Below are 12,756 nucleotides of genomic sequence, written 5' to 3'. Positions count from 1 at the left end.
TAAGGTGCTGAAAGGAAAAAAAAAGGAAAAATGCCATTGATTCAGAGTTTTGTATACAGTGAAATGACGCTCAATTCATTTTCAGATTAAAAAAAAAAAAACAACACCCCAAACTAATCAACAGGTTCACACCACAAGAAATGCTAAAGAAGTTCTTTGATAGATAATTCAAGAAAGGTCTTTAGGAAAGAAGAAAGAGCACTGTTTGGGGTTAAATATAAGATCTCCCCCTTACTTTCCTTAAAATGCTATTTAAAACACAAAGTGGAATCTTATGAGATTACTAACATATATGAATATATATGACATCTAGAGCAGAAAGGATTGAGGTGGTAATTTAAAGTGAAATACAAAGATTAAGTCTAAGTAGACAGCATCACCAGCTCAACAGAGTTTGAGACAAGAGTTTGAGCAAGCTCCAGGAGATGGCGAAAGGCAGGGAAACCCGGCGTGCTGCAGACCATGAGGTCACAAAGAGTTGGACACGACTGAGCGACTGAACAACAAGACGTTGAAAAGTTAAAGATGTACAGTGTAATACTCAGAGCAATCACTAAAAGTATGACACAAAAGGTGTTTCTAAATTGCAAGTTTGGGGGGGGGAGGTTAAACAAGAGGAAGAGGTGCAGAAGGTAAGCCCATGGCTTCGCAGCACCAGCCCCCCTCACCGAGAACCGGCTGGGTGCCCCAGGGGCTGCTGCGTCCTCCAGTCTAGGTGAGGTGCCCAGGGACCCGGGACCCACACAGAGCCAGCGCTGCTCCCATCGGTTTCGGTGCTCCCGCACCCACCTCACCTGCCCACCCCCTTAACCTGCGGCCACTGGTCCTCCACGGTCCAGACGGGAGGACAGATGTTCATGCCTGCTCCACTCTTTCTCCACGTTTTCAGGGATAACCCTGAAGACGACATTCGGGGAAAGGGAATTAGGAACAGAGAGAAGGAGAACTGTGCCAGAGACAGGTGAAGGGAGGGGTGACGGCAGCTGCCCGGCGAGCCTGAGGATTTCGCTGTGGCTGCTAGGGGAGGCCTTCGGATGCTAACAGAAAAACGAGTGGATTCCAGCTGCAGGGGAGCTTCATCCAAAGTTCTCTTACAAACAAGACAAGGCAGGGAAGCCCAGAGAGTGAGGAGGAGTGTAGGGGTGGAGCAGCCAGCGACCCCCCCCCAAGTGGGGAGGGGCCACCCCAGGGTAGAAACCAGGACACTGGTCCTGGACTGGGGAGAAGAGGGCTGGGGTCCTGTACCCACCCTTTGTTGGGTGCAAAATCCAGGCAAGTCACAGGGTGTTCTGAGACTTGAGTGAAAAGGGCAATGGTATCTCATCCTTGAGAATTATTGTGAGATCAGCAAGGTAAATGGTCTGTGAAGCCACATAAGTACAAAGGGTTCAGTTCAGTTCAGTCGCTCAGTCATGTCTGACTCTGTGCAACCCCATGAACCGCAGCACGCCAGGCCTCTCTGTCCATCACCAACTCTAGGAATCTACCCAAACCCATGTCCATTGAGTCAGTGATGCCATCTAGCCATCTCATCCTCTGTTGTCCCCTTCTCCTCCTGCCCTCAATCTTTGCCAGCATCAGGGTCTTTTCAAATGAGTCAATTCTTCGCATCAGGTGGCCAAAGTATTGGAGTTTCAGCTTCAACATCAGTCCTTCCAATAAACACCCAGGACTGATCCCCTTTAGGATGGACTGGTTGGATCTCCTTGCAGTCCAAGGGACTCTCAAGAGTCTTCTCCAACACCACAGTTCTAAAGCATCAATTCTTTGGCGCTTGTACAAAGGGTTAACTTTTATGAAATTTAAGTTTAAATCTCCCCAGAAATTTGTTTACTTCACACAAAACCAAGCTGCGGATCTGAAGGTAAAGCAGAGCCGCACCTGTAAAGGTCTGAACATCATCAGGGTGTGGGGTCCCCACAGGGAAGGAACAGGTTTGATGTAATTTTTCATAGAAAACAGTTTAAATTGTACATTAAGTTTCTATTAAATTTACTATTTATTTTTTATTACTGGGAAGGCAAAGGCCCCAAACATTTTACACTGTAAATACAGGAATAATTGAAAAACAGGCTACTCTTCTAGATAAGATGGAGACCAGCAAGATGGCAACAAGAAGGAAGATGCTGATATGATGACTAAGGGGGAATTCAGACACCACCTTTGAGAGGAATTTGGGGAGCAGATTCAAAACCACCTGAAAAATACAGCAAAGAAGCACAAGTAATCTCACGTTATTAGTCAAACCTAGAGTTTTTAATCTAGAGTTCACATTTTAAGATAAATGAAGAATCAGAAAGGATTAAAAAAAAAAAAAGCCTGTAGAAGACATCCATAAGACATCTACAAAATGTCAAAAAGATGTGCCTTGCATTTTGGTATCTGAACAATAATAGCTACCACTTTTTTTTTTTCTTTTTTCCTCTTTGCAGAAGCCTTTATTGAAATATTCTTCTTTCGTAGTTTTAAGATTAGTGAGAGTTCCTATTTATTCTTTTTTTTTTAGCTACCACTTTTAAACGTGAATAATTAGCTTTTTTTAAAAACAGCAACTGATCATTTTCTGTGCCCAAGACTTCCAGGTCCCCTGTGGATCTTCAGATGAAACTTTGTTTTTGCTTTGTTTCAGATGAAACAAGTATGCCCACCAAGTATGTGCCTACCACAAGCATGAAAACTAAACGCATTTCAGATGACTTTACTTAGTTCTGGAGTATAGGTAGGACTCGTGACCCCGCTCTTCCAGGGAGGCTAGGTCACTCACCCAAGACCATGCATGTGTGCTCAGTCGCTTAGTCATGTCTGACTCTTTGTGACCCTATGGACTGTAGACATAGGGTCAGGCTCCTCTGTCCATGGGGATTCTCTAGGCAAGAATACTGGAGTGGGTTGCCATGCCCTCTTCCAGGTCAAATAGATTTCTCGAAGGCCAGTTTTGTATGATAAAGTCAAGAAGCAAACACGACAATATCAAGTTATAACAACGTACATGCAAAAAAAAAACACAACAACAACAAACACGCAACATTCAGCACTCCCCCTAGACCCAAGCTGAAGATAAGGCTATGCATTACGGACACAGGATGAGGACTTGGCAGGCAAGTACAGGCTCTGGCTAACGCACACTGGGTGGCCTGCCTCTAGCTGCCACCAAGTGCCCCTGGAGGGACTCGCGCTCATGGAAAACTGACAGAACTGCTCCCACGGACGCTGCGATCACAGAGGGCCACAGTGGCCAGACGCAGCACATTCCAGATGTAACAGCACAACAGTGATAAGCCATGGAAACTATGCCACCCTTCAAAGTCCTTGAGTGGGGGCCCCTGTGCCTAAGCCAGAGATGCTGCCTTTGTTCTGGGGGACTTTCTCTGCCTGACACTCAAGCAAATATAAGAAAACCGGCTGCGGGAATTCCATGTAACAGTGGTTTTCTTTCTTTCTTTCTTTTTCTTTTTAAACTAAACAGTGTTAAGAGTTTGCCCACCAGTCATAATCATAGCCTGGGAGCTTACTGACTTTCGCTGGGTCTCAGATCAAAGCGCAGAGCGTGACAACTGACAGCCTGTGCCCTGGACTCAGGCGGACTTGCCTTGAATCCCAGGTCGTGACCCGCGGTCACGTGACCTGGCCTGTTTCCATTTCCTCACCTGTAAACTGATGATGACAACATCACCTACGCCTCCAAGGACCGTGAGGGTTCAGGTGAGGTACTGTGTGCGGGTTCGGGGCACTCAGTCCACACTGGTTTTCAACGCGGTGATTTCTACAGGTGACTGCAGAGGATGGAGACCTGCTTCTGGTGAGCAGTGTCCATTTGCTGGGCTTCCTGAAGCGCCCAGGGCCGGGGGGCCTTCCAGGCAGACACTTACTAGGTCAGTGTTCTTTAGGATCGAAAAGATCAGGTCAACTGTGTGCATACCACTTATGTTTGTTTGTTTAACCTACCCTTCACATGTGAAAACGACAGCTTAGAAACAAGGATCAATTCCCAAAGGTTTAAAAAACCATGGCTGAAGCAACAGGAGCTTTCATCACTGCTGGGGATGCTGCACGGGCACATCCACGTAGAAAAACAGGCGCTGTCGGCAAATATAGCTACAGCCTGCACGCACGTAGATGCGTGAACATGCACCCACCAGGCGTTTGTGCACACATGCTCCCCAAAGACACATCTAGTATGCCCACACAGCAGCAGTCTTGATGCTGTCTGTGTCTCAAAGCCCCAAGATGGAGAGTAGTAGAAGAGATAAACTACGGTCGAGTCTTAAGTGGAGCACATACAGCAATGAGAATGAGGTACAACTAGCTGAGTAACACAGTGATCTCAAACTAAATCTTGGGCAAAAGTAAGTCATAAACAAAAAAGCAACACTGAATGGGGGCGTTTACGTAAAGCTCAAAAACAGGCAGAACCGACCTGTGGTGAGCGGTTACCCTTGCGGGGGAGCACTGACTGCAAAGAGGTCTCCAGTGAGTTTCTGGGGTACAGGCAATGCTGTTTTCTTGTTCTGGTTACTTTGCCCTTTATGAAAATTCAATGAGTTTACTTCTTGGCATGTCTTCAAGTTTACATCTTTGCATGTCAACAAAAAATTTTTTTAAATAACAAAAATTAAGGTACAAAATTTAAATGGATAACTTTATTTATTGCATTCGTCTAAAAGGGATTTAAGAAGCCACATGTTAAATGCTTTCCTGAGATAAAGCTGACAATTTCTTCCTATAAGGAAGCACAGATGTCTTAGTCACACAGAGCACTGCTCAGCAACACTAACTTTGAACATAACCTCCAAAGGGGACAATACACCTGTGGTTTATGTGGTCTCCTTGGCACAGTATCTGCCACACAATGAACTGAACCAGCAAGAGACTAAATGATTCCTTCACTCAAAGAATATTCAGTGCACTCTTGTAACTTGTCAGGAACACAGTACGAAATGCTAGGGCACACACTATGAGAAATTTCCTACTGAGGGGTTTCTTACACTTGCCAACAGGCTGCTGAGAGTTGGACCTCATTCTCCTCAGTGAGGCACACGTACGAACAAGGACCCGGGACAGGAGGAGGACCAGCCTTTCGGTCAGAGCTGATCCATCCCAGTAGGACGCTCTGCCAACGAGAGTCTCTGAGAGCCACTGTTCCTAACTTAGGACACAGTGAAAACAGGCGGTGGTCCCATCCCAGAGAGGAGCCCATGAGAACCTGAGTCTGTCTGCAGTGTTTCTCTTATGGCAGACAAGGAGAATGGGATTGGGGAACATTTTTAAGTGACCTGGGGTAAGGATTACCCAAAATTTATTATTTTCTTTGAATCTTGCATATAATAAAACTTTTGGAAAAGTCACTAAAAGATTCTACTTTCTTGTTTGTGATTCATTGTTACATATAGCTATCCAGGAAAGCTATTTTTTTTTCAGGTAAGCTATTATGTTGCAACGTTATATTTTATTTGGTTTATTTGGTAGCCATATTCTACATGTTCCAAATACAAAGTTAAGCTTCATTTCTGACTAATAGAAAACAAACAGGATAAACTAATACTTAATGACCTGTGCTACCTGTTCACAAGAAAACATCTATAAACTGGGACCTGATGTTTTTATACATGCGCGCGCGCGCGCGCGTGTGTGTGTGTGTATAAAATACTTGCACTTAGCCCTAAACCCTCGCCCGGGGACGCTCTGGGGAGCTACTCCACCTTCACGCCGCCATCCTCCAGCCACGTCAGCACTGCCGTGTGCCGAGCACGGGCTCGGCGGCTGTGTGGTCCTCACTGGGTCCCGGAGCCTGGCCTGAGGGTCGGGCGACACCGAGGTGAGTATGACGATCCCTGTCCTCAAGGAGCTCCAGTCTAGTAGGGGATGAGACGTACTAGACTGTGAGCTCCTCGAGGGCAGGAAAAGTGTCTGGTCCTCCTGCCCACTGACCAGCACCGGCCCAGCCACGCGGTGCCCAGTGCTGGGGCAGCCGACTGGACCGGGCCACGGCCGCCTGTGGCTGCGCAGGGTGAGCATGGCCAGAAGCAGCCAAAGCTCCGGGCAGCCTGCAGGCAGAGCAGGGAGGAGGCCGAGGAGGATGCCAGGGCCCATCTTGGCAGGCGCAGGCGGGCGCCTTCCAGGCCGAGGCGCAGGCTAGCGTGGCCACAGTGTGAGAAAGGGCAGGAGGGTCCCGGCCAAGACTGGAGAAGCCCCAGCTGCTACTCTGGAAGCCTCTACTTGACAGGGGGTGGCAGGAACCCACTGAAAGCTGCCCTGAGCAGGGAGTTCGGAGAAGACTGATGGGTGAGGAGTGCGGGGCGGGGGGAGCAGGTCTGCAGACACGGAGGTGAGGATTCCCTAGCTGGTCAGCTGGAGCGGGCAGGCAGGCAGGGAATTACTGACGGCTTCCTGATGTCGGTGGAGACAAAGGCCCCACCATGACCCACAGAAGGCGAGGGCAAGAGCCAGGCAGGAGAAGCCACAGCAGCTCTGCTCCAGGACACACAGTGTCCTGCAGCAGGGAGCGCAGGACAGAAAAGGGGCCGGTGAGAAAAGGCAGAACCGGAGCTAACGGCAGATGGAGCTGGGAGCAAAGCCACAGCGGGTTAGGAAACTGAACCCAGAAGGGGCTGAGGGGATAAGCACAAGTTGGTCGATACCCCGAGTGACAGGGAAGGACGCACGCGGAGCCCGGCATCAAAGCGGAGCGGTTCAGGGACAGAAGCTGTCAGACTCCGAGGAAAGGTCCACAAGGAGGCGAACCACGGAAGGAAGCGCGTCTGAGAGCGAGCCCGACAGAGGCAGCGGGCGCAGCTCAACTGTACGGAGGCCCTCAGCCCGCAGAGAGCCCTCTCAAGAGGCCCCAGGGGCCATCACAGAGAGGCCCTGCAGCAGGACGGAGGTGGGCGGGCTGCTGGGCGTCGCAGCAGTCACAGTGCGGCCAAGGACGTCAACCCCCGCCTCCTCCGCCAGACTTCAAGATCCGGGGTCAGGACTGTGCATGCTCCCTCTGGGCCCACAGAGCCTAACCTAGAACGAGGAGACGCAGCAAAACAACTGCTGACCAGACGACTGGCTCCCAGCTCGCACCCGGGCCCTGCTCCCTCCTGGCATCATTTTCTGTGCTAAGCCAGGCTGGAGAGGGTTCAAGCCCTGGGAGTGAGGGTGGGCTACAGGAGCTGCCTGGGGTTCTGCACCCACATTCACTGATTTTTATGAAAAAAGACTAAAACACAGCAAGTAAAGAAACTTACCTAAGATCAGGGAGTACCCCAAATAGGAGCCAGGTGATTTGGCACATTAAACCATGGTGCTGGCTGGCTGGGTTATGTATATTAAAGTGTCCTGCTGATTCAAGTATTAAGCCTCAATCTAGACTTAATGCAACAACTGCTTACTGAGCATGGATGAGGTACTGGTCCTAAGCTCTGCCCCAGGGCTACAGGAATGCGTAAGTGGCCGGTCAGCTCTGTGCAGCCCCTCTGGACACAGCACACTGAGGAGCCCCGTGTGCTCCCCCAGGGGATGTGGCTGCTGCAGGCTTGGGTCTAACGGCGCCTGGCACAGACAGAGCAGGAGTCACAGAAGGCAGCTGAGCGGGTAAGGTGGATGTCTGAACTGTGATAACATAAGCACTCAGAAGGTACCACAGGACTGGGTGTGTCTCTTTTGGGGTGGGTGGGATTAAGGTGGCGACACCTGAGCTGGGCTGTGAAGACTGAAGAGGGGCACCCTGGGGGCAAACGGGGGCAGGGGTGGAAGGAAAGGCAATGAGCAGTGCAGGTGGTCAGGGGCTGGGTGCAGCTGGAGCAGAAGGCGGAGTGTGTGCAGAGAGATGGAGAGCTGAGCCGGGACCAGGTCTGGAAGGACCTGGGAGCAGCGCCAAGCAATCAGGCCAGGGAGATCTGATCACCTTCTCAACTTTAGGAAGACTCTAAGACACATGCTTCTGAAGACTAACGGGGTGTAAAGAAACACCGTCAGTAAGGTGACTGTGCTTGCCCGAGATGTACTGACAGGAGGCTCTGCAGGGGGAAGGCGGCCGAGGCCCGTGCCCACCCCTGCCCGGCCCGGCCGCCCCCCCACTCCTACCTGAGCTGAGCCTTGAGCTCAGTGAAGCGGGGCCGCCGGCTGGGGTCGTACGCCCAGCACTTGGTCATGAGGCTGTAGAGGGTGGGGGGGCAGTTGGGAGGCATGGGCAGCCTCTCCCCATTCTCGATGCGCCCGATCACGTCATTGTTCTTCACGCCTTGAAAGGGCTTCACGCCATGCATCAGGATTTCCCACATACACACACCTGCGGGGTGGGAGCAAAAACACAGCCGTGAACTTCACAGGAGGAGGGCAGTTCCCACGTTTCAGGGGTGACTTCAGAGCTGGCACATGGGCCAAGTAAAGCAACGCTCAGTTAGCTCTGCTACCAAACAGAAACAGGACCGCTAGTTTAGTAGGATGGGAATAATGACACAGTATTATCAACAACAAAAAAACGTTTGTCTAAGAGGTTTATCTCATTAAAAAATCCACACTGGAAAACGCACTGCCCCCCAGCTATAGTGATACTTCACAGAATAGCTCAGTGAACTGATTTTAAAAACGCTGAATGCATTTCAGATTCCCCTTCCACTTTAGTCCAACCTGCTCACGATCACAGCAGCTGGCCTGAGGCCTGACAGAGAAAATCCTACAGTTCAAGTCTGACCATGCAGATGTGCCCAAGAACACGCTCCTTAGAGCTTCTGCTGGTGCTGAACTCTCTAGATTCAATACCGCTCATCATCTTCGTCACAGCTCTCCTCTTGCAGGTCCCTTTGTGAGTTCCTTGCCCTGCCCACCACCCCCGACCCTGGAAGCTCCCGTCTGCCCCATCGCAAGCGTGCCCCATACACATGGTGCCGGGGCAGGGGCAGAGGGGCTATGACTGTCTTTTGGCATCTTCAGCACCTAAGCTGGTGTGTGCCTCAGACAGGGAGGCACAACTTCACATCAATGTGAATTAGATCTGAAATTAGCCAAAAGCCAACGATTTTGAGGGGTGTATGACCATCTCCCCCCCCCCAAAATTGCCTTCTGTTTTTTTTTCTCACCAGTAATTATGACAATATCACTAGTAATGACAAAACCAGGTGTCATTTCTTGAAACTTCAATGTGTGTCTGGAACTCTTCCTTGAAATTTACATCATCCTTAATCCTCACACCTTACATCTTTTTAAAAACTGTTGTTTATGATATCTAAGATGCTATGGATTTTAAGATGCATTATTATTTTATATTACCAGAAAAGGAGGGAATATGCTGCCAACTAAATTAATAACCGGATCCTTTGTTACCTCTTACAATTATTTTATTCTTACCAAAGAGCTCTTTTAAACTCATTCAGACAAGAAAGAAGCACTGATATGAACAAAACAAAGTCTACACAAGGGCATGCAAGTAACCACATAAAACACCTGGAATGACACCAACTTTGAGATACCACTGATTTGTCACAAATCCTAGTTCTAGAAATGTGAAGAAAAAAACAAATAGGCATCTCAGACCCTGAAATGTGGAATTCCCTTGAGAGGTTAAGCAACCTGCTTAACCTGAGTCGCAAAGCAGACAGTGAGGTCTTAGGATCTGAAGCCAGCTGAACTGTAGCCCCTTCTCCAATCGTAGGGCACCGTTTCCTGTCTTACTGAATTCCTTCTTTCACCTAATATGGGTTAAGGCACTAAATGGCTGCTGAAAGTCAACAGCAAGGAAGCAGAAGAAAAAATGAGAACACATACTTGAGGAACATCAAGCTGCTTTTATTTACAGGAAGAAGGTGCATAAACATGACAGAGCATCTCCTGGGAAGCTGTCTGAAGTCCAGCAGAACAAATACGCACACAGGGCCACGCACAGGGTGGATGTGTGAGTGCTGTGACTGAGACAGCATGTGCAGGGGTGTGGCGGGGCGGCACACCTGCTGCACATGCGCCAAGGGGACATTTCAACAGGGGGAAAGGGTGTCAGGATGAGCTGTCTGGAAAGCAGGGCGGAGACGGAGCATCACCCACACCAAAAAGGTGAGTCATTTACAAGTGCGGGTGGGGAGAGGGAAGAGGCACTGCAGGATGAACGTCAGCCATGCGCACGCACACCTGGGGGCTCTGCGGGGACACAGAGGGCAAGAAGGAGACGGCGGGGGGACATCGGAGCAGCAGCGCTACACGACGCGACGGGACAAGCTTTCAAGCCTCGAGACAAGCTGGGAAGGAGGTCAGACTCCAGAGAGAGGTGAAAGGCAGTCAGTCTCAGACACACTGGATTTGGGGACCATCAAGTCACCCAATGTGCAGGTCGACCGCTGACATCACTCACATAAAAGTAAGGCCACACAGAAGACGGCAGAGAGGAAGGAAGGGAGCAAAAAGCTTACCCCGCAAAGGAGGAGGAGGCCTGCGTCAGAGGAGTGAGGATGGCGTGTGATGAGGGGGGTTGGGCAGGGGAGGGCAGACCAACTTCCAACTGACCAGACAGCGCCAAGTTTATTCTGGAGAACATACAAACTGTAACTTTAACCAAAGAAGTTCTCAAATACTCACCAAACATCCACACGTCACTAGCTGAGGTAAAACGTCGAAAATTGATTGACTCAGGAGCCATCCATTTAATAGGCAATTTTCCTTTGGAAGCTGGAAGATTAATTTTAGAAAGTAAAACCTCCCTGTTATCTGCTTAGGGACCTCACCGTTAGAACCAGCTGAGATTTCCACTATGGGGTCTTTGGGAGAACCACTTTTCCCTTCCTTTTGGTGCTGGTCACTTGGGGTGATGTGGGGAGGTGGGGAGCAGGGCAGGATGCGGCCATGAGCTCACAGCCAACAGACTTAACAGCCTAACCCTTAGCTCGAGTACTAAGAATATGAAAATTAATAATAACTTGAAGAACCAAGTCAATCTGATTCTGAGATTGGCAAAATTAAAGAAAAAAATCGCATCAGCTAGATTTCAGCTCCAAAACTAAAGGACAGAAGTCTCTGGAGTCAGCAGATTGGAGCTCTGAGGGAAGTTCGGGGGAGACTGTGTTCACTGATCCAGGGTGCCCACCCCTCCGCTGGGAGGTGGTGAGCTGTGTCTACCAGGTAGAGGGTCAGGGGCTGGACGTCTGAGTTGATCCCAGCAACTAGAGATAAAGCTGCAATGAACAAACACCAGTTTTGTGTAAATGTGAGCTTTCATTTCTCTGCGTGAGATGACTAGGTGTCTATTTCTAGGTCATAAGATAGTGCATGTTTAGTTTTTTAAGAATCTGCAAAACTCTTTTCCAGAGTGGCTTATCATTTTACATTTAATATCCTCACAAACAACTCACAAAGTAATTTGCCTTGCCTTCTGCATGTCTGCCAGCATTCCGTGCTATCACTGCTGTGACCATGGCCACCCCGACAGGTGTGCCCGACACCTCTCAGTGGCTCACTCTGCACTTCCCCAGGGGTAATGTGCCCTGTGCTGCCCGAACAGCCGGTGGAGGAATCTCTCTTCCTATCTTTTACCCCTTTTCTACCTGTGTACTTTCCCTTTTCACCTGTGAGTTTTGAGAGTTCCTTCTGTAGCCCAGATAAGAGTCTTGGTTGAGGATGTGATTAACAAATATCTCCTCCCACTCTGTAACTGGTCTTTCCATCCATCTGCCCAGGTCTTTTGCAGAACAAAAGGTTTTAACTTCTGATGAGGAACAAGTTATTACTTTTTCCCTTTTATGCATGTTTTTAGTGTCAAATCCAAGGACTCTTCCTCGCCTAGCCTTAGATTCAAAAGATTGGCCTCTATTTTTCTTCCTAAAAGTCTCACAGTCTTAGGTCTTGAAACTAAGTCTATGATGGGTCTGAGTTAACGGGGAGTGAGTGTAGGTTGCGGGCTGTTTCTTGCCCAGGGATGACCAATTGTTCTAGCGCCTTCACCGGGAAGGCTGTCCTTGCTCCATGGACCTGACTACACACCTACGTCAAAGCTCAGCCGAGCACATTAAAATGTACTTTTTTTAAGAGCTAAAAAATCACTGAGCTTATTTCCTACTTGTCGCTCTGATTTCTTACCTTTGTAGTAAGTACTATCTTCCATATATCGGGATAATCCAAAGTCTCCTAATTTTACGCAATCATTTGAGGACACCAGAACGTTCCGAGCAGCAATGTCCCTAATAAGGAAGAATGTGGAACAATAAATTTTAATACGAGGGAAAAACCCCACAAATTGATCTATATTATATAAAGACATACAAGTACTTTGAAAGACAGCTTATATACAAATAGGAACTTTATTATACACTGAAAAAGAGAGATGCTTTTATTGTTTTACTTCAAATACATTCCTTTTGGCAGATATTTACTCACTCAATAATATGGTGATTAGTATCCTGAATGATGGCAAAGAAAATTCTTAAATAATGAAATCACTTATTACTTTTCATACAATCACATTGCCCACTGCAATAACTGATGGACAGCACAGGGCCAGGGTGTGTAACCCTACTGTTACTAACAAATTTCATTAGATACAATTAAAACGATCTTCAGAACACTTGCAACACCAAATACTAGGCAAACGAACTGTAAGGGCTTTCACTTGTACTCAAAGTAGAGACCCAGATTAAGAACGGAAATTCTGCAGAAGGCCAACAGATGTTACTCATGATGCTATGGTGTCCTAGAAAGTTCCATGACAATATGTTTTAGGTCCACAGTGCCACATAGAGGCTGTCAACAGTATCTGTGGAAGGAACCAGTGATCTGCTTCAAACTCCATGT

The 12,756-nt window shown here is 48.5% G+C and overlaps 1 protein-coding gene across 14 annotated transcripts in view; it reads right to left on the bottom strand.

Annotated features, from left to right (window-relative positions):
• Positions 1-12,756, bottom strand: part of PTK2 (protein tyrosine kinase 2) — a 197,316-nt gene that overhangs the window by 28,818 nt on the left and 155,742 nt on the right. For all 14 annotated transcript variants that reach the window (XR_011491385.1, XM_070476928.1, XM_070476927.1 and 11 more), the window contains 3 exons: positions 12,046-12,146; positions 10,552-10,641; positions 8,071-8,275 (listed from right to left, as the gene is read on the bottom strand). Coding sequence is in view for 13 of the 14 variants with exons in the window: in XM_070476928.1 (XP_070333029.1) it covers positions 8,071-8,275; positions 10,552-10,641; positions 12,046-12,146 (396 nt within the window). In the remaining variant the exon portion in view is untranslated. The remainder of the gene's footprint in view (positions 1-8,070; positions 8,276-10,551; positions 10,642-12,045; positions 12,147-12,756) is intronic.

Source organism: Odocoileus virginianus, chromosome 15 (assembly GCF_023699985.2).
Source record: "Odocoileus virginianus isolate 20LAN1187 ecotype Illinois chromosome 15, Ovbor_1.2, whole genome shotgun sequence".
In the NCBI taxonomy this organism is placed as follows: Eukaryota; Metazoa; Chordata; class Mammalia; order Artiodactyla; family Cervidae; genus Odocoileus; species Odocoileus virginianus.
The sequence above is the reverse complement of the archived record's forward strand: the minus strand, read 5'-3'. Positions and strand labels throughout refer to the sequence as shown.